This window comes from Mobula birostris, chromosome 5 (genome assembly GCF_030028105.1).
Source record: "Mobula birostris isolate sMobBir1 chromosome 5, sMobBir1.hap1, whole genome shotgun sequence".
Lineage (NCBI taxonomy): Eukaryota > Metazoa > Chordata > Chondrichthyes > Myliobatiformes > Myliobatidae > Mobula > Mobula birostris.
In genome coordinates, this window is record NC_092374.1 from 174407959 (window position 1) to 174433633 (window position 25675).

The 25675-nt window shown below is 52.3% G+C and overlaps 1 protein-coding gene across 1 annotated transcript in view; it reads right to left on the minus strand.

Annotated features, from left to right (window-relative positions):
* Positions 1-25675, minus strand: part of LOC140198057 (nitric oxide synthase 1-like) — a 79188-nt gene that overhangs the window by 49710 nt on the left and 3803 nt on the right. The window contains exons 2-9 of the mRNA XM_072258917.1: positions 24035-24122; positions 22475-22617; positions 22014-22176; positions 21382-21473; positions 13041-13182; positions 11093-11232; positions 6570-6744; positions 3729-3830 (exon numbers count right to left, since the gene is read on the minus strand). Of these exons, the coding sequence (XP_072115018.1) occupies positions 3729-3830; positions 6570-6744; positions 11093-11232; positions 13041-13182; positions 21382-21473; positions 22014-22176; positions 22475-22617; positions 24035-24122 (1045 nt within the window). The remainder of the gene's footprint in view (positions 1-3728; positions 3831-6569; positions 6745-11092; positions 11233-13040; positions 13183-21381; positions 21474-22013; positions 22177-22474; positions 22618-24034; positions 24123-25675) is intronic.

A 25675-nucleotide genomic window follows, 5' to 3' on the forward strand; every position in this document is an offset into this window, starting at 1 on the left:
ATCTTCAAGAGGACCAATTTTATCCCTTACAATCCTTTTGCTCTTAATATACTTGTAAAAGCTCTTTGGATTATCCTTCACTTTGACTGCCAAGGCAACCTCATGTCTTCTTTTAGCCCTCCTGATTTCTTTCTTAAGTATTTTCTTGCACTTCTTATACTCCTCAAGCACCTGATTTACCCCCTGTTTCCTATACATTTCATACAACTCCCTCTTCTTCTTTATCAGAGTTGCAATATCCCTTGAGAACCAAGGTTCCTTATTCCTATTCAATTTGCCTTTAATCCTGACAGGAACATACAAACTCTGCACTCTCAAAATTTCCCCTTTGAAGGCTTCCCACCTACCAATCACATCTTTGCCAGAGAACAACCTGTCCCAATCCATGCTTTTTAGATCCTTTCTCATTTCTTCAAATTTGGCCTTCTTCCAGATCAGAACCTCAACCCTAGGACCAGATCTATCCTTGTCCATGATCAAATTGAAACTAATGGTGTTATGGTCACTGGAACTAAAGTGCTCCCCTACACAGACTTCTGTCACTTGCCCTAATTTGTTTCCTAACAGGAGATCCAATATTGCATCCCCTCTAGTTGGTCCCTCTATATACATAGAACATAGAACAGTGCAGCACAGTACAGGCCCTTCGGTCCACAATGTTGTGCCGACCCTTAAATCCTGCCTCCCATATAACCCCCCACCTTAAATTTGTCCATATACCTGTTTACAGTGCACTCTATCACAATGCAGGTTGTTAAAGTGCCGACCATATTACAGAGCAGAACAAGTTTGTACAAGGAACACATTACAGCTCGAGGACAAGAGTGTAAGTTTCCTATTAAGGTAGGGAGAAGGGACAAAGTGGAGGTGGGGGATCTCTGGGTGGTCACCTGAGTCAGTGCCAAGCCCTTTTTACCCTGACACCCACTCACTGAGGACACCTGTCCAGGCACACCTGCCCTCCTGCACTGGGGCAGCCCCACACTTCCTGTGGGAAGGTTTGCTTGTTGAAATCTTTCCTATCCCCCTCCACATCCCCCCCCCCACATTCTGAACTCACTACCCCCCGCAATCATCCACACATTATCTCCCCCTGCTCCATTACTCAGTGTTGATTTCAGTGGCTCCCAGTCCATAATAACATAAGATACAGGAGCAGAATTAGGCCATTCAGCCCATCGAGTCTGTTCCACCATTTCATCATGGCTGATCCTGGATCCCACTCAACCCCATACACCTGCCTTCTCGCCAAATTCTTTGATGCCCTGACCGATCAGAAAACAATCAACTTCCGCCTTCAATATACGCACAGACATGGCCTCCACTGCAGTCCGTGGCAGCGCATTCCACAGATTTACTACTCTCTGGCTAAAAAAATTCTTGCTTACCTCTATTCTAAAGGGCCGCCCCTTAATTTTGAGGCTGTGCCCTCTAGTTCTGGATACCCCCACCATCGGAAATATCCTCCCCACATCCACCCTGTCTAGTCCTTTCAACATTCGGAAGGTTTCAATGAGATCCCCACGCATTCTTCCAAATTCCAATGAGTACAGGCTCAAAGCTGCCAAACGCTCCTCATATGTTAACTCCTTCATTCCTGGAACCATCCTCATGAACCTCCTCTGGACTCTCCAATGACAACACACCCTTTCTGAGATATTGGGCCCAAAACTGTTGACAATACTCTACGTGAGGCCTGACTAGTGTCTTATAAAGCCTCAGCATTATCTCCTTGCTTTTATATTCTATTCCCCTTGAAATAGTCATAGTCATCCTTTATTGATCCCGGGGGAAATTGGTTTTCATTACAGTTGCTCCATAAATAATAAATAGTAATAGAACCATAAATAGTTCAATAAGTGCCAACATTGCATTTGCCTTCTTTACCACAGACTCAACCTGTAAATTAACCTTCTGGGAGTCTTGCACAAGGACTCCTAAGTCCCTCTGCACCTCTGATGTTTGAACCTTCTCCCCATTTAGATAATAGTCCGCACTAGTGTTCCTTTTACCAAAATGCATTGTCAAACATTTCCCAGCACTGCATTCCATCTGCCACTTTTTTGCCCATTCTTTGTCTAAGTCCTGCTGCAATCACCTTGCTTCCTCAGCACTACCTATCCTTCCACCTCTCTTCCTATCATCTGCAAACTTCGCCGCAAGGCTATCAATTCCATTATCGAAATCACTGACACACAATGTGAAAATTAGCGGACCCAATACCGACCCCTGAGGAACGCTGGTCACTGGCAGCCAACCAGAGAACGACCCTTTTACTCCTGCTTGCTGTCTCCTGCCTTCAGCCATTCCTCTATCCATGCCAGTATCTTTCCTGTAATGCCATGGGGCTTTATCTTGTTAAGCAGCCTCATGTGTGGCATCTTATCAAACGCCTTCTGAAAATCCAAATAAATGACATCCACTGCCTCTCCTTTGTCCACCCTGCTTGTTACTTCCTCGAAGAATTCTAACAGATCTTTTTAGGCAAGATTTCGCTTTACAGAAATAATGCTGACTTTGACTTATTTTATCATTAGTTTCCTCATCCTTAATAATAGACTCCAACACTTTCCTTATCACTGAGGTTAGGCTAACTGGCCTATAGTTTCCTTTCTTTTGCCTTCCTCCCTTCTTAATGAGTGAAGTGACATTTGCAATTTGCCAGTCCTCCAGGACCATGCCAGAATCAAGTGATTCTTGGAAGATCATGACCAATGTATCTGTTATCTCTTCAGCAACCTCTCTCAGGACTCTGGGATGTAGTCCATCTAGCCCAGGTGATTTATCCACCTTAAGACCTTTGAACTTGCCTAGCACTTTTCCCTTTGTAATAGCAATGTCTTCCTGCTCCCTGACACTCACAGACGTCTGGCACACTGCTGGTGTCTTCTGCAGTGAAGACTGATGTAAAGTACCCATTAAATTCATCTGCCATTTCTTTGTCCCCATTACTCCCTCAGCAGCGTAATTTTCCAGTGGTCTCACCTCCTTTTTACCCTTTATATAACTGAAAAAACTTTTAGTATCAGGCTTTATATTATTGGTTAGTTTGCCCTGATATTGCATCTTTTCCCTTTTTTATCAATTTTTCAGTTGCCTTCTATTGGATTTTAAAAGCTTCCCAATCATCCAACTTCCCACTCACTCTTGCTACCTTATATGCCCTTTCCTTGGCTTTTATGCAGTCCTTAACTTCCTTTGTCAGCCACAGTTGCCGACCACTGCCATTTGAGAACCTTCTTCTGTGGGACATATCTATCCTGCGCCTTGTGAACTATTCCCAGAAACTTCAGCCACCTCTGCTCTGCCATCAACCCCACCAGTCATCTCCTCAACTCCTCCGCACTCTCTCTCCCTCAGGCTCTGACATCCCTATCCCAGCCCCTCCATCATTTGACGTCCCATTCACCAACCCCCCAGCACCCTTACTCCGCTGACCGAGTCCCTGCCCCAGCATAGTCTGGGGGTGGGAGGTGGGTGGAGCGATAAGCCCCAGGCTCAGTGCCATCCCTCCCGCGGGTCCGGGCATCACCCGGTGTGGGTGGGGACAGTATCTGAGTTACAGGTGTTGCCTGCACATTCACCCGGTCACAGAGTCAGGGAACCCAGGGAGATACACCCATCCCCAGAGTCAGTCCCCTCACTGGGCCACTCCACCAACAAGAGTCATCCTTCCCTTGGCAGCCAGTTCCCCCCTCCCACCCCAGGTCAGGCCCCTTCCCCACAACCTGGAAGCTGTAGAGAACGGCCACTGTGGCTTCGATGGCAGCTTTATCCTTCCAAAGGAAGAGAGTGCTCCTGGTATCCAGTCCCAGCACGGCCGCAATCTCCTGTCAAGAGAGGGTAGAAACGTTGGTATCAGGTGTTGTTGCTGTGGGGAGAGTGGAAGAGTGGGGTATGTGTGCGAGAGAGAAGGGGTAGGAAGGGGGTGGAGAGGGGAGAGGGAAGAAAGGCAGCGGAGAGAGAAGAGAGGAAGGGAAGAGAAGGGGAGAGGGAGAGGCCAGGGAGACTGAAGAGAGTGGGGAAAGGAGTGGGGGAAGGAGGGTGGAGGGAGAGTGGTGAAAGAGGGGAGGGAGGGAGGTGAAAGAGGGTGGAGGGAGGATGGGGAAAGAGGGGAGGGAGGGAGGTGAAAGAGGGTGGACAGAGGGTGGAGAAAGAGGGTGGAGAGAAGGTGGGGAAAGAGGGTGGAGGGAAGGTGGTGAAAGAGGGGAGGTTAGGTGGGGAAAGAGGGTGGAGGGAGGGTGGGGAAAGAAGGGAGGGAAGGTGGGAAAAGAGGGTGCAGGGAGGGTGGGAAAAGAGGGTGGAGGGAGGGTGGGGAAAGAGGTTGGAGGGAAGGTGGGGAAAGAGGGTGGAGGGAAGGTGGGGAAAGAGGGAAGAGGGAAGGTGGGGAAAGAGGGTGGAAGGAAGGTAGGGAAAGAGGGTAGAGGGAAGGTGGTGAAAGAGGGTGGAGGGAAGGTGGGGAAAGAGGGTGGAGGGAGGGTGGAGGGAAGATGGGGAAAGAGGGTGGAGGGAGGGTGGTGAAAGAGGGTGGAGGGAAGGTTGTGAAAGAGGGTGGAAGGAAGGTAGGGAAAGAGGGTAGAGGGAAGGTGGTGAAAGAGGGTGGAGGGAAGGTGGGGAAAGAGGGTGGAGGGAGGGTGGAGGGAAGGTGGGGAAAGAGGGTGGAGGAAGAGTGGTGAAAGAAGGGAGGGAAGGTGGGAAAAGAGGGTGCAGGGAGGGTGGGAAAAGAGGGTGGAGGGAGGGTGGGGAAAGAGGTTGGAGGGAAGGTGGGGAAAGAGGGTGGAGGGAAGGTGGGGAAAGAGGGAAGAGGGAAGGTGGGGAAAGAGGGTGGAGGGAGGGTGGGGAAAGAGGGTGGAGGGAAGGTTGTGAAAGAGGGTGGAAGGTAGGGAAAGAGGGTGGAGGGAAGGGTGGTGAAAGAGGGTGGTGGGAAGGTGGGAAAAGAGGGAGGTGGGAAGGTGGGAAAAGAGGGAGGAGGGAAGGTGGGGAAAGAGGGTGGAGGGAGGGTGGAGGGAAGATGGGGAAAGAGGGTGGAGGGAGGGTGGTGAAAGTGGAGGGAAGGTTGTGAAAGAGGGTGGAAGGAAGGTGGTGAAAGAGGGGAGGTTAGGTGGGGAAAGAGGGTGGAGGGAGGGTGGGGAAAGAAGGGAGGGAAGGTGGGAAAAGAGGGTGCAGGGAGGGTGGGAAAAGAGGGTGGAGGGAGGGTGGGGAAAGAGGTTGGAGGGAAGGTGGGGAAAGAGGGTGGAGGGAAGGTGGGGAAAGAGGGTGGAGGGAGGGTGGGGAAAGAGGGTGGAGGGAAGGTTGTGAAAGAGGGTGGAAGGAAGGTAGGGAAAGAGGGTGGAGAGAAGGTGGTGAAAGAGGGTGGAGGGAAGGCGGGAAAAAAGGGAGGAGGGAAGGTGGGGAAAGAGGGTGGAGGGAGGGTGGGGAAAGAGGGTGGAGGGAAGGTGGGGAAAGAGGGAAGAGGGAAGGTGGGGAAAGAGGGTGGAGGGAGGGTGGGGAAAGAGGGTGGAGGGAAGGTTGTGAAAGAGGGTGGAAGGAAGGTAGGGAAAGAGGGTGGAGAGAAGGTGGTGAAAGAGGGTGGAAGGAAGGTAGGGAAAGAGGGTAGAGGGAAGGTGGTGAAAGAGGGTGGAGGGAAGGTGGGGAAAGAGGGTGGAGGGAGGGTGGAGGGAAGGTGGGGAAAGAGGGTGGAGGAAGGGTGGTGAAAGAAGGGAGGGAAGGTGGGAAAAGAGGGTGCAGGGAGGGTGGGAAAAGAGGGTGGAGGGAGGGTGGGGAAAGAGGTTGGAGGGAAGGTGGGGAAAGACGGTGGAGGGAAGGTGGGGAAAGAGGGAAGAGGGAAGGTGGGGAAAGAGGGTGGAGGGAGGGTGGGGAAAGAGGGTGGAGGGAAGGTTGTGAAAGAGGGTGGAAGGAAGGTAGGGAAAGAGGGTGGAGGGAAGGTGGTGAAAGAGGGTGGTGGGAAGGTGGGAAAAGAGGGAGGAGGGAAGGTGGGGAAAGAGGGTGGAGGGAGGGTGGAGGGAAGATGGGGAAAGAGGGTGGAGGGAGGGTGGTGAAAGTGGAGGGAAGGTGGTGAAAGAGGGTGGAGGGAAGGTGGGGAAAGAGGGTGGAGGGAGGGTGGAGGGAAGGTGGGGAAAGAGGGTGGAGGAAGGGTGGTGAAAGAGGGTGGAGGGAAGGTGGTGAAAGAGGTTGGAGGGAGGGTGGGGAAAGAGGGTGGAGGGAGGGTGGGGAAAGAGGGTGGAGGGAGGGTGGGGAAAGAAGTTGGAGGGAAGGTGGGGAAAGAGGGTGGAGGGAAGGTGGGGAAAGAGGGTGGAGGGAAGGTGGGAAAAGAGGGTGGAGGGAACTTGGGGAAAGAGGGGAGAGAGGTTTGAAGGATGGGAGGGAATCTGGGATTTGGGACCAATGATGTTTGTTTTACCCTGTTGGTGGGATGAGGTGACTACAACTGAGAGAAGGGGAAGAGAGAGGAGAGTAGGTAGTTTGTCTCCTGATTCTCAATACAGGCAGTGTTCTCCTGCAGCCCCGGTACAGGTAGCGTATTCCCGGTACAGACAGAATATCCCCAGATCCTGGGCCACCGTCCTTACCTTCAGCAGACCGTAGCGGGAGGAGTCGCAGAAGTTGCGGGCGCTGATCTCGGGAGCAGTGTACCAGCCATTGAAGGGGGCGGCCGGGAACTCCAGCCCCCCCACCTCCAGCATCATGTTGGCCACAGCAGGCAGGCCGTACCACCGGAGGCCCAGCAACGAGAACTGCTCACACCTGGGGACGGCACGGGACGGTCAGACCAGGACACCAGGACCAGCACCACTCACGGGACAGTCAGACCGGGACCAGCACCCCTCACGGGACAGTCAGACCGGGACCAGCACTACCCACGGGGCAGTCAGACCGGGACACTGGGACCAACACCCCTCACGGGACAGTCAGACCGGACACTGGGACCAACACCCCTCACGGGACAGTCAGACCGGACACTGGGACCAACACCCCTCACGGGACAGTCAGACTGGGACACTGGGACAGCACCCCTCACAGGACAGTCAGACCGGGACCAGCACTACCCAGGGGACAGTTAGATTGGGACACCGGGACAGCACCCCTCACGGGTCAGTCAGACCGGACACTGGGGCCAACACCCCTCACGGGACAGTCAGACCGGACACTGGGACCAACACCCCTCATGGGACAGTCAGACCGGACACTGGGACCAACACCCCTCACGGGACAGTCAGACCGGACACTGGGGCCAACACCCCTCACAGGACCGTCAGACCGGACACTGGGACCAACACCCCTCACGGGACAGTCAGACTGGGACACTGGGACCAACACCCCTCACGGGACAGTCAGACCGGACACAGGGCCCAACACCCCTCACGGGACAGTCAGACCGAACACTGGGACCAACACCCCTCACGGGACAGTTAGACCAGGACACTGGGACCAACACTCCTCACGGGACAGTTAGACCAGGCACTGGGACAGCACCCCTCACAGGACAGTCAGACCGGGACCAGCACTACCCAGGGGATAGTTAGATTGGGACACCGGGACAGCACCCCTCACGGGACAGTCAGACCGGACACTGGGTCCAACACCCCTCACGGGACAGTTAGACCGGGACACTGGGACCAACACCCCTCATGGGACAGTTAGACCGGGACACTGGGACCAACACCCCTCACGGGCCAGTTAGACCGGACACTGGGACCAACACCCCTCACGGGACAGTCAGACCGGACACTGGGACCAACACCCCTCATGGGGCAGTCAGACCGGACACAGGGCCCAACACCCCTCACGGGACAGTCAGACCGGACACTGGGACCAACACCCCTCACGGGACAGTCAGACCGGACACTGGGACCAACACCCCTCATGGGGCAGTCAGACCGGACACTGGGACCAACACCCCTCATGGGGCAGTCAGACCAGACACTGGGACCAACACCCCTCACGGGACAGTTAGACCGGGACACTGGGACCAACACCCCTCACGGGACAGTCAGACCGAACACTGGGGCCAACACCCCTCACAGGACAGTCAGACCGGACACTGGAACCAACATCCCTCACGGGACAGTCAGACTGGGACACTGGGACCAACACCCCTCACGGGACAGTCAGACCGGACACAGGGCCCAACACCCCTCACGGGACAGTCAGACCGAACACTGGGACCAACACCCCTCACGGGACAGTTAGACCGGGACACTGGGACCAACACCCCTCACGGGACAGTTAGACCAGGACACTGGGACCAACATCCCTCACGGGACAGTCAGACCGGGCACTGGGACAGCACCCCTCACAGGACAGTCAGACCAGGACCAGCACTACCCAGGGGACAGTTAGATTGGGACACCGGGACAGCACCCCTCACGGGATAGTCAGACCGGACACTGGGACCAACACCCCTCACGGGACAGTTAGACCGGACACTGGGACCAACACCCCTCACGGGACAGTCAGACCGGACACTGGGACCAACACCCCTCATGGGGCAGTCAGACCGGACACAGGGCCCAACACCCCTCACGGGACAGTCAGACCGGACACTGGGACCAACACCCTTCATGGGGCAGTCAGACCGGACACTGGGACCAACACCCCGCATGGGGCAGTCAGACCAGACACTGGGACCAACACCCCTCACGGGACAGTTAGACCGGGACACTGGGACCAACACCCCTCACGGGACAGTCAGACTGGGACACCGTGACCAGCACCCCTCACAGGACAGTCAGACCGGGACCAGCACTACCCAGGGGACAGTTAGATTGGGACACCGGGACAGCACCCCTCACGGGACAGTTAGACCGGACACTGGGGCCAACACCCCTCACGGGACAGTCAGACCGGACACTGGGACCAACACCCCTCATGGGACAGTCAGACCGGACACTGGGACCAACACCCCTCACGGGACAGTCAGACCGGACACTGGGACCAACATCCCTCATGGGGCAGTCAGACCGGGACGCTGGTACCGACACTACCCACAGGACAGTCAGAACAGGACCAGCATCCCTCACAGGACAGTCAGACTGGGACTGAGATGTTTCTGGGGAGATGTTTCAGTGGGGAGGACATTCCTGGGGGGGTGGAGAGATGTTTCGGGAGAGACATTTCGGGGAGACATTTCTGGGGGTATGTTTCTGTGGGGGATGGGGATATTTCTGGGGGGGATATTTGTGGATGGACAGTGAAGAAGGTTGTGTAAATTTACCAAAACTAATCACTGGAGGAACTCAGCAAAATCTGTAGACGGAAATATACAGTTGGCATTTTGAGATGAAACCCTCCACCGTATCTGATGTAAAATGACAAAGGGATTGATATCAGCTCTTTGGGTGAGATGGGCCAGAGATTGGCAAATGGAATTTAACTCGTGTGTTCAAAGTGATGCGTTTGGGGAAGGTAAACTGGGGGAACAAAGAGTTGACCTGGGTAGGCAGGCTGGTGAGGAAGGCGATTGGCAGGGTTACCATCATCACACAGGAAAGTGAGCACAGGAGTTGTCACAACAGGCTATAATTGTTCAAAGCTTTGCAGAAACCACGCCTAGTTGCAGTTCTGGTAACTCAGCAAAAGGGAGATGGGATTAAACTAAATATTTATTAGGAAGTTGCGGGGCAAGAGGGCTGAGTTACAAGGAGAAATGGGACACTCTGGTATAAGGGGTGACTTTATAGAGTGTATGAAATTATCAGGAGCAAAGACATTGTCTTGTTCATTATTTATTGTAATGCCTGCACTGTTCTGTGTTCTTTATGCAGTCCTGGGTAGATCTGTAGTCTAGTGTAGGTTTTTGTGTTGTTTTACATAGTTCAGTGCAGTTTTTGTATTATTTCATGTAGCACCATGGTCCTAAAAAACGTTGTCTCGTGTTTACTCTGTATTGTACCAGCATTGATGGTCGAAATGACAATAAAAAGTGACTTAACTTGACTTGACTTGATTTGACAGGGTGAGTGGTCACAGTTGTCTTCCCAGGATAGGGGAGTCCCAAACAAGACAGCAGAGACTTTAGGTGGGAGGGCAGAGATTTAAAGGCACCTGGGGGACAGCTTTTCACACCTAGGATGGGGGTACGGAGAATGAGATTTAAAGGGACCTGGGGGACAGGTTTTCACACACAGGATGAGGGGTACGGGGAATGAGATTTAAAGGGACCTGGGATTTTCACACAGAGGATAGGGGTATGGGGAATGAGATTTAAAGGGAGCTAGGGGACAGATTTTCACACACAGGATGGGGGGTATGGGGAATGAGATTTAAAGGGAGCTGGGGGACAGGTTTTCACACACAGGATGAGGGGTATGGGGAATGAGATTTAAAGGGACCTGGGGTCAGGTTTTCATACACAGGATGGGGGAATGGGGAATGAGATTTAAAGGGAGCTAGGGGACAGATTTTCATACACAGGATGGGGGGTATGGGGAATGAGATTTAAAGGGAGCTGGGGGACAGGTTTTCACACACAGGATGAGGGGTATGGGGAATGAGATTTAAAGGGGGCTGGGGGACAGGTTTTCACACAGGATGGGGGAATGGGGAATGAGATTTAAAGGGACCTGGGGTCAGGTTTTCACACACAGGATGGGGGGTATGCGGAATGAGATTTAAAGGGACAGGTTTTCACACACAGGATGGGGGTATTGGGAATGAGATTTAAAGGAACCTGGGGTTTTCACACACAGGATGGGGGAATGGGGAATGAGATTTAAAGGGACCTGGGGGACAGGTTTTCACACACAGGATGGGGGGAATGGGGAATGAGATTTAAAGGGACCTGGGGTCAGGTTTTCATACACAGGATGGGGGAATGGGGAATGAGATTTAAAGGGACCTGGGGTCAGGTTTTCATACACAGGATGGGGGTATGGGGAATGAGATTTAAAGGGGGCTGGGGGACAGGTTTTCACACAGGATGGGGGAATGGGGAATGAGATTTAAAGGGACCTAGGGGACTGGTTTTCACACACAGGATGGGGGTATGGGGAGTGAGATTTAAAAGGAGCTGGGGGACAGCTTTTCACACCGAGGATGGGTGTATGAGGGACTGGGCCAGGGGCCAGTTTCCACGCTGAATTCTGTGACTCACTGTGGGTGCTGAATGGGGACTTCGAGGATCAGCTCCGGGGGGATCTCGAAGAGCTCAGGGTCTTCTCCATTGGCCTGGAGCAGCAGGGGCAGCACCGTGAACCGACTGCGGACCGGGTTCCAGCCCAGACGCAGGCAGAGCTGTGGGTGGGGAGGGAATGGGAATGTTGACAGGCACCACATCAGCGTACATTGCCAGCTCATACCTTCACACACCACCTTACCCAACACTCCCCAACTCCCATCTCACCCTATCTCCAAGCCCTCCCTTCAACCGCCTTCATCACACAGCATGTCCTGTGGGTAGGCGAAAGGGGAGAGAGTGGGAATGGTGGCTCCCAACTCACCACTTCATTAACCCACCGATCTTCACTCCCAACTCATCCCTTCATTAACACACCGATCTTCACTCCCAACCCAGCGATCCTCATTCTCAACTCATCCCTTCATTAACACACCGATCTTCACTCCCAACTCACCGCTCCTCACTCCCAACTCACATTCATTAACACACCGATCTTCACTCCCAACTCATCCCTTCATTAACACACCAATCTTCACTCCCAACTCACCGATCTTCACTCCCAACTCACATTCTGATTAACACACCGATCGGCACTCCCAACTCATCCCTTCATTAACACTCCGATCTTCATTCCCAACACCACACACTCATTAATCCACTGATTCTCACTCCGACTCACACTCTCATTAACACAACGATCTTCACTCCCAACTCATCCCTTCATAAACCCACCGATCCTCACTCTCAACGCACATCGGTATCACTTAACATCAACTCCTCACTACTACGCCCCAGTGCTTCAAACCTCACCTCAAATTACCCCTCATCACACTCTGACACTCCATATTAACATATCTCAGCGTCATACCCCATTCCATACCCCAAATTCATGTCTCTCTCCAGCCCCTACAACACATTCTCTGGGAGCGACAAAAGGCAATGTGAGGTAACAAGGACATGTTATCTCTTTCACACACACACACACACACAAATGCACTTCCCCCCACAAATACACCTCTCCCCCACACACACACCTCTCTCCCCCCACACACACCTCTCCCCCACACACACAGCTCTCCCCCCACACACACACATACACCTCTCCCCCCACACACACACATACACCTCTCCCCACACACACATACACCTCTCCCCACACACACACCTCTCCCCCCGCACACACCTCTCCCCACACACACATCTCTCCCCACACACACAACTCTCCCCCCCACACACACACCTCCTCCCCCACACACACACACCTCTCCCCCACACACCTCTCCCCACACACACACACCTCTCCCCCCGCACACACACCTCTCCCCACACACACATCTCTCCCCACACACACACCTCTCCCCCACACACACACCTCTCCCCCACACACATACACCTGCCCCACATACCCACACCTGCTCCACACACCATCCAAGTCTCAGGTACACATCCCTGACCCCACCCACACAATCACACTCGTTTCCTACACTTACACACCCCCAACCCACCCCCACACCGCACCCACACCCACCCCCATCCCCACCCACAAATCCCTAGCCCACACAGACACCCCTACCCAATTGACAATGCTACAGACCCTGACCCACATCCACAAACACCCTCCGCACTCCCACATCACCACCCCCACCCCTTCACTGCAGCCCAGACTCCCCTGTAACATACCCCACTCGTACGCTGCACATACCCCACTCGTACGCTGCACATACCCCACCTGTACGCTGCACATACCCCAGCCGTATGCTGCACATACCCCACCCGTACGCTACACTGCTTCACACCCCGATTCTGTCCTTCAGCCACCCACAGACCCAGGTTGGATCCCTGGAGAGCTTGTGGATCTCCCCAACCTGCCACCCAGATTCTGGAAGCCACCCTTCCCCCCTCCCCCTCCCCCTCCTCCTCCTACCTCAGTGAGCTCCACGTTGGCCCCATCGCCCAGCACAGTGCCGTCCTCCTGTGGGAAGCCCGCATACCGGATGAACTGGCTGTTCCAGATTCGGAAATCTCCCCTCCCCTCTGCCCTCTGAGGGAAGACGGTGATGGTAGACCTGGAACACAGCAGACAGTAAGGGTAGGGACAGAGTGTGGGTGGCAGAACTCCCTCGCTCCCTCGGACTGGGGTACACTGAGTAACAAGGAGAACTCCCTCCACTAGGGTATATAGGGTAACTCACAGGAGCTGCCTCCGTCCCTGGGATTGGGGTATATAGGGTAATACACGGGAATCTACCTCACTCTGTGGGACTGGGGCATATAGGGTAATACACGGGAAACTACCTCAATCCCTGGGACTGGGGTACACAGAATAACATGGGGAGTTCAGTCACTCCCCTTCTGCAGGACTGGATAGACAAAGTAACAAAAAAGGGAGGTCCCTCAGTCCCTCACCAAGGTTGGGTACACAGGCTAAAACTGAGGGGGCTTCCTCACTCCCTCCCCATGTCAGGACTATACAGGGAAACACTCGAAGCTCCCTCATTCTCCTCAAGACAGGGTACGTGCAAGATTGACAGAAACTGCAGAGGGTTTAGACAGCCAGCGTCTTCACGGGCAAGATCCTTCCCACCAGCAAAGACATCTTCAAAAGGTGTTTCCTCAAGAAGGCCACGTCCATCACCACCAACTAACACAGCGCTCCAGCCTGAGGGGTTTACAATTCACCCCATCAGGTCAAGTCAAGTTCATGTCTATAGTCATTCAACTACCAAACGAAACAATGTTCCTCCGGACCAAGGTGCACAACAGTTCATGTAACACAACACAAAAAATAATACTAACACAAAGGAATTGACAAGTAATAAGATGCAATTACAACCCAAGTCAAAAAGTAAGCAGCATAACGCTATTGGAGCTTCAAACATGATGAGAACAGGGTAGTGGCAGGGAATTCGGCAATCTCACAGCCCAGGGGAGAAGTTGCTTCCAATGGTCTCCTGAATAGGGAAAAAGTGGCAGCTTCCAGTTTATGATATCTCGTTGTGGCATATGGACACGGTGGGCTTGCCCCAGTCCTGTACCTGCCCTCTCCACCTCACCCAGACCATCTGGCACTGAAGTGCTGACTGCTCTGCCTCCTGCGAGTAGTTCCCCACTGTTACCATGACCGCAGTCTGCAGCACACCCCAGACAGGCAGCAAGCTGGCACTGGGGCACCTGTGCGCTGCCATTGACCGGAACAAAGAGGCGTACCCTGATGCTTAACGTATCAAGGCAGGAGACTTTGATCAGGCAACTTGGAGAAGTCTCAGCCCAACTATCAACACATCTCCTGCAACACCAGAGCATCCCATACAGCATCAGTAACACCCGCATCGTATTAAATCCGGCTGCGTGGCTTTGCTCCCTCTCTCTGCCCACCGAGACTGAGGAGCACAGCACTAGTGTAGATAGTGACACAGAGCTGGACAGGAGAAGCAGAGGAGGGAATTCAAGTCACAGAAACATAGAAAACCTACAGAACAATACAGGCCCTTCGGCCCACAAAGCTCTGCCGAACATGTCCTTACCTTAGAACTACCTAGGCTTACCCATAGCCCTCTACTTTTCTAAGCTCCATGTACCTATCCAGGAGTCCCTTAAAAGATCATATCATTTCCGCCTCCACCACCCCATTCCACGAACTCACCACTCTCTGTGTAAACAATTTACCCCTGACATCTCCTCTGTACCAACTTCCAAACACCTTAAAACTCTGCCCTCTCATGCTAGCCATTTCAGCTGTGGGAAAAAGCCTCTGACTATCCACACAATCAATGCCTCTCATCATCTTATACACCTCTATCAGGTCACCTCTCATCTTCCGTCGCTCCAAGGAGAAAAGGCCGAGTTCACTCAACCTATTCTCATAAGGCATGCTCCCCAATCCAGGCAACATCCTTGTAAATCTCCTCTGCACCCTTTCTATAGTTTCCACATCCTTCCTGTAGTGAGGTGACCAGAACTGAGCACAGTACAAGTGGGGTCTGACCAGAGTCCTATATAGCTGCAACATTACCTCTCGGCTCTTGAACTCAGTCCCACGGTTGATGAAGGCCAATACATCGTTTGCCTTCTTAACCACACAGTCAACCTACTCAGCAACTTTGAGTGTCCTATGGACTTGGACCATAAGATCTCTCTGATCCTCCACACTGCCATTAATACAATATTCTGCCATCATATTTGACCTGCCAAAATGAACCACTTCACACTTATCTGGATTGAACTCCAACTGCCACTTCTCAGCCTAGTATTTGCATCCTATCGATGTCCTGCTTTAACCTCTGACAGCCCTTCACACTATCCACAACACCCCCAACCTTTGTGTCATCAGCAAACTTACTAACCCATCCCTCCACTTCTTCATCGAGGTCATTTATAAAAATCATGAAGAGAAAGTCAGTGGACTGGACCACAATTAAGAATTCATCAGCAGACATAACTGAATTCAGTGTACTCAGACAGCAGGCACAATCCTCCCCACTATTGAGAACTTCTTCAAAAGGCAGCATCCATTATTAAGGACACTTGCCATCCAGAAAATGCCCTCCTCATTACTACCACCAGAGAGGAGATCCAGGAGCCTGAAGACCCACACTCAATGTTTTAGGAACAGCTTCTTCACCTTTGCCATCAGATTTCTGAATGGTCCATGAACTCAGTCTCACTATTCCACTTCTGCGCAATTTATCAATAAATACTTAGAGTAATGTAAAAAATACTTTCAGTATTTTTGTCTTGCACTATACTCCTGCCTGTAAATTTCATAACATAAGTCAGTAATAATAAACCTCAATTCCACTTCCCATTCCAACATCTACTGCTGCAATGAGGCCACCCTTGGGTTGGAGGAGCAACACCTTATATTCCATCTGGGTAGCCTTCAACCTGATGGCATGAACATCAATTTCTCGAACTTCCTACAACTGCCTCCACCACCCCCCCATCATCATTCCCCATTCCCCTCTCTCACCTATCTCCATACCTACCCATCACCTCCCTCTGGTGCTCCTCCCCTTCCCTTTCTTCCATGGTTTTCAATCCTCTCCCATCAGATTCCCTCTCCTCCAGCCCTTTATCTCATTCAACAATCAACTTCCCAGCTCCTTACTTCAACCACCCCTCCTCCGATTTCACCTATCACCTGCTACCTTGTACTTCTTTCCTCCCTCCCCCACCTTCGTACTCTGACTTCTCCCCTTCCTTTCCAGTCCTGATGAAGGGTCTCAGCCCAAAACATCAACTGCTTATTCATTTCCTTAGGTGCTGCCTGACCTGATGAGTTAGACCATAAGACTATAAGACATAGGAGCAGAATTAGGCCATCTGGCCCATCGAGTTTGCTCCACCATTCAATCATGGGTGATCCTTTTTTTCTCTCCCCACCAACCCCAGTTCCCGGCCTTCTCCCCATAACCTTTGTTGTGCCCAGTCAAGAACCTATCAATCTCTGCTTTAAGTACACCCAATGACCTGGCCTCCACAGCTGCATATGGCAATAAATTCCAAAAAATTTACCACCCTCTGGCTAAAGAGATTTCTCCGCATCTCTGTTTTGAAAGGGCACCCCTCTGTCCTGAGACTGTGCCCTCTTGTCCTAGACTCTCCCACCATGGGAAACATCCTTTCTATATCTACCCTGTCTAGGCCTTTCAACATTCAAAAGGTTTCAATGAGACCCCCCCCCCCAATCTTCTAAATTCCAGCGAGTACAGACCAGGAGCCATCAACCGTTCCTCATATGATAACCCTTTCATTCCCAGAATCATCCTTGTGAACTTCCTCTGGACCCTCTCCAATGCCAACACATCTCTTCTAAGGTGAGGGGCCCAAAACAGTTCACAATACTCAAGATGAGGCCTCACCAGTGCCTTATAAAGCCTCATTATCATATCTTTGCTCTTGTATTCTAGACCTCTTGAAATGAATGCTAACATTGCATTATCTTCCTCACCACCAACTCAACCTACAAGTTAACCTTTAGGGTGTTCTGTACAAGGACTCACAAGACCCTCTGTATCTCAGATTCCTGGATTTTCTCCCCATTAAGATAATAGTCTGTACATTTATTTCTACTACTAAAGTGCATGACCATGAATTTTCCAAAATTATATTTCATTTGCCACTTTCTTGCCCATTCTCCGAGTCTGTCTAAGTCCTTCTGCATCCTACCTGTTTTTTCAACACTACCCGCCCCTCCACGAATTTATAAACATCATCTAAATCACTGATATACAACATAACAAGAAGTGGTCCCAGCACCAACCCCTGCGGAACACCACTAGTCACTGGCAGACAACCGGACAAGTTTCTTTTTATTCCCACTCACTGCCTTCTTTCAATCAGCTAATGCTCTAACCACGTTAGTAACTTTCCTGTAATACTATGGGCTCTTAACTTGGTAAGCAGCCTCATGTGTGGCACCTTGTCAAAGGCCTTCTGAAAGTACAAATATACAACATCCACTGCATCCCCTTTATCTATCCTACATGCAATCTCCTTGAAGAATTCCAACAGGTTTGTCAGGCAGGATTTTCCCTGAAGGATACCATGCTGACTTTGTCCTATCTTGTCCTGTTGATAGAGGTTGATATATTCTTGATCAGTCAGGGCATGAAGAGATACGGGGAGAAGTGAGGATACTGGGGCTGAGAGGAAATTTGGATCAGCCATGATAAAATGGCAGAGCAGACTTGATGGGCCAAATGGCCTGATTCTGCTCCTATATCTTATGGTCTAATGGTCTCATAGGCCCAGGTATGACATCCGGAAAGCCACTGCAAGCATGAAGAGACAATTGCGACTAAACTGGAATCAGAGACTGATGCTCAACAATTGTGGCAGGGCTGCACAATGTGACTTCCCACTGGGCAAGGTTGGTCAGCATAAGTGGAAACAACCATTTCTTCTGGATAAGCTCAATGTTTTTCATACACACTTCGATAGGAAGAACTATGGCACACCCGTACAAGTCCAACTTCCAAGTATCCATCCGGGGGGTGAATCCACAAAAGGCGTCTGGCCCAGACAGTGTACCTGGCTAAGTACTGAAGACTTGTGTGGACCAGCCAGCTGGAGTTCTTATGGGCACATTCAACGTATTGCGTCAGTAGTCTGAGGTTTCCACCTGCTTCACAAAGCCACACGTTGTACCAGTGGCCACGAAGAGCGCAGTGACCTGGAAGTGCACTGAGGTGTTGGTTATGGTATGAACACCTGCTGCCTCAGAGATGACCTGGACCCACTCCAATATGCTGACCACAACAGGCCAACAACAGATGCAACTCCTCTGGCTCTTCATGCTCTTCGCGATCTCCTGGTCAACAGGAACTGCTGTTCATTGACTGCGGCTTAGCGTTCAACTCTGTCTCCCCATCCAAACTCACCATCAAGCTGCAAGACATGAACCTCTGTATCTCCCTCTGCAACACACACAAAATGCTGGAGGAACTCAGCAGGCCAGGCGGCGTCTATGGAAATAAATAGTTGACGTTTCAGGCTGAAATCCTTCGGCAGGACTGGAGAGAAAATGCTGAGGTGTAGATTTTAAAGGTATGGGGAGGGTAGAGGGAAACACAAGGTGATAGATGAAAGGGAAGGGGCCCTCCATCAACGCTGCCCTCAACCGCATCTCTTCCATTTCATGCGTGTCTGCTCTTACCCCATCCTCCTGCCACCCTACCAGGGATAGGGATCCCCTTGTCTTCAGCTACCACCCCACCAGCCTCCACGTCCAGCACATAATTCTCCAAAACTTCTGCCACCTCCAACGGTATCCTACCACCAAACACATCTTTACCTCCCCGCACTTTCTGCTTCCCACAGGGATCGCTCCCTATGCAACTCCCTTGTCCATTTGTCCCTCCATCTCTTCCCACTGATCTCCCTCCTGGCACTTATCCTTGCAAGCGGAACAAGTGCTACACCTGTCCCTACACCTCCTCCCTCACTAAGCAGGGCCCTAAGCAGTCCTTCCAGTTGAAGCGACACTTCACCTGTGAGTCTGCTGGGGTCATAAACTGTATCCGGTGCTCCCGGTGTGGCCTCCTGTATATCGGTGAGACCCAACATAAATTGCAGATTGCTTCACCGAGCACCTACACTTCGTTCACCATAAGAAGTGGAATCTCCCAGTGGACCCATTTCAATTCCACTTCCCATTCCCATTCTGATATGTCTATCCATGTCTTTTAAATCTATTCCTCAGCTTTCTTCTCCAGTCCTGCCGAAGGGTTTTGGCCCAAAACGTCGACTGTACTCTTTTCCATACATGCTGCCTGGCCAGCTGAGTTCCTCTAACATTTTGTGTGTGTTGCTCGGATTTCCAGCTTCTGCAGATTTTCTCTTGTCTGTTTCTCACACTGCAGCTCGATTCTCGAGTTCCATATCAGCAGATCTGAGAGAAGATTGGTAACAACATCCTTCCTCACTGACCATCAACATACACGCACCTTAAGGCTGCATTCTCAGCCCCCTGCTCTACTCTCTATACCAGGGGTCAGCAACCTTTTTACCTCTGTAATGAGCGGACGGTGGGCCAGATAAATGCCATAAAAAACTTGAAATATGGGAATTATCCATTTAAATACATCTAGTTATGTTCTGCCTCAAATTAATGAATAACACATGCTAGAAAATCATTTGTGCTTAACCAAGGATGCCAATTAGTAATCAAAGAATTCAATTTAGTTGCAATTTATTTCAATCAAGGCATCTTTTGAATCTACTAAAAGGTCACAAATAATCTTTAAACATAAAACGTATGAACATGATGCATTGAATGGTGGTAAATTAAGTATAATAAAAAAGAAAATTTTAATGCAAACAGTCAATAAATCAATGTGAAACTTGATGCTGTTTGTTGTTTGAAAGCTTCTCAATATTGGGTGTCAGACTTGTTGATGCCAAGAGCAAGACATTATCCAGATGGGCATCAGTCAATCTTGTTCTCAAATGGTTCTTGGTGTGCTTCATTTTTGAAAATAATTGCTCACACAGCTAAGTGCTGCCAAACAATGATGCCATCTTTTTTGCATGGTCCACTAAGTTAGGATACTTCCCACTTGGATGAATATATTTCCTATGGAAGTCAAGCACTGACACATCTTCAGAATGAAATTTCAATCTCAATATGTCGTCACACCACATCTCAATCAATTCCATTTGAAAAATTTCTGATCCACTTCCACGTCAAATGGAGTAGCAAACAGCTTGAACTCATTTGCATGCAAGCGAAAATCAGCAAAACGAAATGAAAACCCTTTTCTCAATTCTTGGACCTTTGTCTCATTTTCTAGGCAAATGAGACAAACTGGTTTCCCAGCTTGCTCGATGAAGAAGTAATCTAGTGTCCAAGTGTCTTGGAAATTTCAGCACTCAGTGTCTACCCTCCTGCGTTTTGTATTCATTGCCATTGGAATTTTTTTCTTTGATTTCATTTCGAAACACGAGTTATTCAACAAGTATCGTAGCACATGTAAATATCTGGATATTTAGCGTGGATTTCTTGTTAAAACACAGTGACGCTGTTTCTGTTTACAGATTTGAACGATCCCATCTGAAAACCTGTGCTTGCATGGAGAGTATCTAATACATATTAATAGAGTAGTCTGCCTTCCCGTCATTCGTATATACCAGTGCTTGGTTTGGAACAAAATGGAACCTGGGGCCAGTGTAACAAGATGCCATGCACGTCCATCAGTGTGGTCGCGTGAAACACTCAGAATAAGGAAAAATCGCTCGCGGGCCGGATCTGGCTCGTGGGCCGTAGGTTACCTACCCCTGCTCTATACACACTTGTCACAGCTTCAATGCCATCTTCAAATTCGCCAAGGACTCTACTGTTGTTGGACAAATTACAGGCACCGATGAGTCAACATACAGGATACCTGGTTCAGTGGTTCCAGGACGGCAACCACTCGCTGATTGTCAGCAACACCAAAGAGCTGATTGTTGATTTCAGAACGGGGAAGGAGGGTGACCATGTATCAGTCTACACTGGGTGACCAACCGTGGAGAGAGTCAGCAACTTTAAATTCCTGTTGGCAACATATTGGATTACCTGTGCTGGGCCCAGCATAAGGATGCAAACACAAGGAAAACATGCTGGCGTCTCGACTTTCTTAGGAGGTTCGGTTTGTCACCGACCACTCTAATAAACATCGATGGAAGTGCAGTGGAAAGCGTCCTGACTGGTTGCGCCGGAGTCTGGTAGGGCAACTTAAATGCTCGGGGATGCGAGGATTTGCAAAGCGAGGAAAGGAACTTACCTGATATTGCCCTTGTTGGTCGAGTATCTGATGTGGTTACAAATGGAGTTGAACATTTCCTGCACCGAACTGCAGTCACGGGCGTCAAAGAGCTGTTGGGAGGGGGAAGACCGTGAAGGGAGAGCATGAGGGGTGGGTGCGCGGGTGTGTGTGTGTGTGTGTGTGTGTGGGCATGTGTGTGTGTGTGTGTGTGAGAGAGGGTGGGTGGGGGGAGAAAACGAGGTGTGAGGGTGTGAGATGTGAGAGCACAGAAGGGAAGGTTAACAACTGGGATGGGGGAGGATGCAGAGACTGTGGCAGGAGGGAAGGGTGAGGGGCTAGAGAGAGTGTGGGGGGAAGGGGAGTTGAGCAGGAGGTGGGAGTGATGAGGAAAGGGGCCAGTGTGACTGATGAGGGTGGGTGGGCTGTGAGGGGTGTGGGAGGAGGGTGCGGAGGGAGGAGATAACAGAGGAACTGAAGGGAGCGTGATGAAGGAGAGGAGATGGAGGAGAGGTTTTGTTTGGGGAATGGTACTGAGGGGGTGCTATGGTCAGTGAGGAGGAATGGGGATTCGGTGTTTGGGAGTAGGGCGCCATTCGGTGGTGGGACGGAGGAGGCCGGCGTTCAGGGTGAAGGAGGGCGGGCACACTGACCTGCAGCCGCGTCCACTGGATGCGCCCCACGCAGCGGACGGCATTACGCCAGGCCTGCTTGGCCCCGAAGGTGAGCTCCGTGGAGGTGAGCTGATAGGTGCCCGTCTGCTCGATCTCCTTCTCCACCTCGGCCCACCGCTGCTGGTGGGCAGGGGACCCAGCCCTGGACAACAGTGGTCAGAGGAGAACACCCACGGGTATGTGCAGCCCTCCCTGTCAATGAGACCCCCCACACTGACCCTCCTCACTTACCACACACCTTCCTCTCCCCTGACCGCCCACACGACTGCGCACACCCCATTCCTCCTCACCTCCTACTCCACCCTCCCCTCCTGTTCCCCCGCACACCTTCGCCATCCTACACTTCCCACAACCCACACCTCTCAACATCCTCAGCACCTCACACCCCCACACCCCCCATGGCCAGCCATGTCCCCTCTCCCCCCGCTTCTCCGGCCCACCTGTTGATGCTGGTGTAGTAGCTGAGCAGGAGGTCCGCGGCTCGGCGATGGAGCTGCTGCTGGTGCCCGTTGCCCAGCACGGGGGTGGCGGTGCTTGGAAAGACAAGGGAGCCCAGGCACCGGACGTTCGAACACGGACATGTCTGTAGTCACAAGTAGCAGGTCAGACCACAGAGCGGGGGAAACGGGGGAGAGAGGAGGGTATGGTAAACCATATATATGTTGTAACTGGGTTAACTGCCTGGACACGTCCCTCTGCTGACTGCCCCTGTGGCTCCTCTCACAGATTCCTGTATAAAAGTGTTTCGCCTTGCCCCTCCCCCTCAGTCCGGGGGCAGACACTCACCGTGGAGGTCGTATTGTACAGCAAATAAAAGCTTTTCAGTATTTTACCCAACCTCAGTCTTTTGGAGTTATGAAGGTGCTTCAGAGGGGTGGTAGAGAGGAGGGGAGGGAGAGGGAGAGGGAGAGAGGAGGGGAGGGGAGGGGGAGGGGGAGAGGGGGAGGGGGAGAGGGAGGGGGAGAGGGGGAGGGGGAGAGAGGGAGAGGGAGGGGGAGAGGGGGAGGGGGATGGGGAGAGGGGGAGGGGGAGGGGGAGGGGGAGGGGGAGAGGGAGGGGGGAGGGGGAGGGGGAGAGGGAGAGGGGAGGGGGAGGGGGAGAGGGAGAGGGGAGGGGGAGAGGGGGAGAGGGGGAGAGGGGGAGGGGGAGAGGGGGAGAGGGGGAGAGGGGGAGAGGGGAGAGGGAGAGGGGGAGGAGAGGGGGAAGGGGAGAGGGGGAGGAGAGGGGGAAGGGGAGGGGGGAGAGGGGGAGATGGGGAGGGGAGGAGAGGGAGAGGGGAGGAGAGGGAGAGGGGAGGGGAGGGGAGGGGAGGGAGAGGGAGAAGGGGAGGGGAGGGAGAGGGAGAAGGGGAGGGGAGGGGGAGGGGGAGGGGGAGGGAGAGGGGGAGGGGGAGGGGGAGGGGGAGGGGGAGGAGGGGGGGAGGGGGAGGAGAGGGAGGGGGAGGAGAGGGAGAGGGGAGGGGAGGAGAGGAGAGGGGAGAGGAGGAGAGGGGAGGGGAGAGAGGGAGAGGGGAGAGGAGGAGAGGGGAGGGGAGAGAGGGAGAGGGGAGGGGAGAGAGATGGGGAGGGAGAGGGAGGGGAGGGGAGAGGAGGGAGGGGAGGGGGAGAGGGAGGAGGGGAGGGGGAGAGGGAGGGAGGGAGGGGGAGAGGGGAGGGAGAGGGAGAGGGGGAGATGAGGGGGAGAGGAGGGGAGGGTTGGGAGAGAGAGGGGTGGGAGAAAGGAGGGATGGGAGAGGGTGGGATGGGAGAGAAAGGGGAGGGGAGGTGGTTGAAGCGGGGAGGGGAGACTGGGAAGATGAGACCAGAGCAGGATGATAACAACCCACTGCCCCCCATTCCCGCCCTCAAAGCTCACCCCTCACACCCATCTGCCACCTCCCCATCCATTCCTTCCCCCCACCCCGCTACTCTCCAGCTCCCTCTCCACCTCCCCCATCCCAGCCTCCTATTCTCCGACCCTCTCTCCCCAATTCCCACCAGCCCCCGTTCCCATCCCCACACCTGGAGGGCCTGCAGGTGGAGGGTGTCGTAGTTCAGGCTGCCACTGTCCCAGTTCTTCAGTCGCACCGGGCGGAGGGTCTTTGACTGGCTGCGGGGAGACACGACACGTCAGGGGCTGATCCATCAAGGAGGGGCTGCCTGAGGGGGAGGAGAGGCTAAAGTGGTTCCCAGGGTGGGCAGTGATGGAGAGGCACCCTCCCACCTTTAGGTTCCAGGATCCAGAATCGCCATGGGGAGGAAGCCCAGGATAAGACAGGAGGTGTGGAGGGATACGGCAGTAATGCCCCGAGGATAAGCACCTGGGTCGGAGATCCCTGCCTCCCCTCACACAGCCTTCCGATCACGCTGAGTGGGCAGGTCCCATTCTGGGGGGGGTAGGGGGAATGGACCGAGGGGGGATTGGGGTGAAAGGGTCAGCACCCACCTGACAGTGGGGATGTTGGGGTACCTGTGTGTGTGGGGGGGGGTTGGGGGCGTGAGGGGCCATGTGGCTGGTGACATGCCAAGTCATTGTCGTTGACTGAGTGCCTCTGCATTTCTGCCTGGCATCTCCGTCTGGTTAGGACAGACCTGACCACAGGACGTCGGTCTGGCGTCTCTGTCTCGGGTCTCATTCTGGGATTTCAGTGTAGTGATCTCCTGGTGTCTCAGTCTAGGACCTCCAGCTGGGATCAGTCTACACCCTCTGGGATCCATCTGCGATCTCAGTCTAGGCACTCGGTCCGGGAAGTCATGCCTGGGTCCGACCGCCATCTCTGCCTAGGATCTCCATCTGGGATCTGTCTGGGTTCTTGTTCTGGGCCTAAGTCACTGATGCTTCCCATAGATTTAGAGAATTTAAAAGAAACAAGTCTGCCCTGCCTCCCCCAGTCTGATGCTCCCCTATTTTTACAAAACACTGGAACCTACAAACCCTATTTCCAGAAAAGTTGGGATATTTTCCAAAGTGCAATAAAAACAAAAATCTGTGATATGTTAATTCACGTGAACCTTTATTTAACTGACAAAAGTACAAACAAAAGATTTTCAATAGTTTTACTGACCAACTTAATTGTATTTTGTAAACATACACAAATTTAGAATTTGATGGCTGCAACACACTGAACAAAAGTTGGGACAGAGGCATGTTTACCATTGTGTTACATCACCTTTCCTTTTAATAACACTTTTTAATCGTTTTGGAACTGAGGATACTAATTGTAGTCGATTTGCAATTGGAAATTTTGTCCATTCTTGCTTGATATAAGACTTCAGCTGCTCAACAGTCCGTGGTCTCCATTGTCTGATTCTCCTCTTCATGATGCACCATACATTTTCGATAGGAGATAGATCTGGACTGACAGCAGGCCAGTCAAGCACACGCACTCTGTCTACAAAGCCACGCTGTTGTAGCCCGTGCAGAATGTGGTCTGGCACTGTCCTGCTGAAATAAGCATGGACGTCCTGGGAAGAGACATCGCCTTGATGGCAAAATATTTCTCTCTAAAATCCTAATATACGCCTCAGAGTCAGTGGTACCTTCACATACATGCAACTCACCCATGCCGTGGGCACTGATGCACCCCCATACCATCACAGATGCTGGCTTTTGCACCTTTCACTGATAACAATCTGGATGGTCATTTTCATCTTTGGCACGGA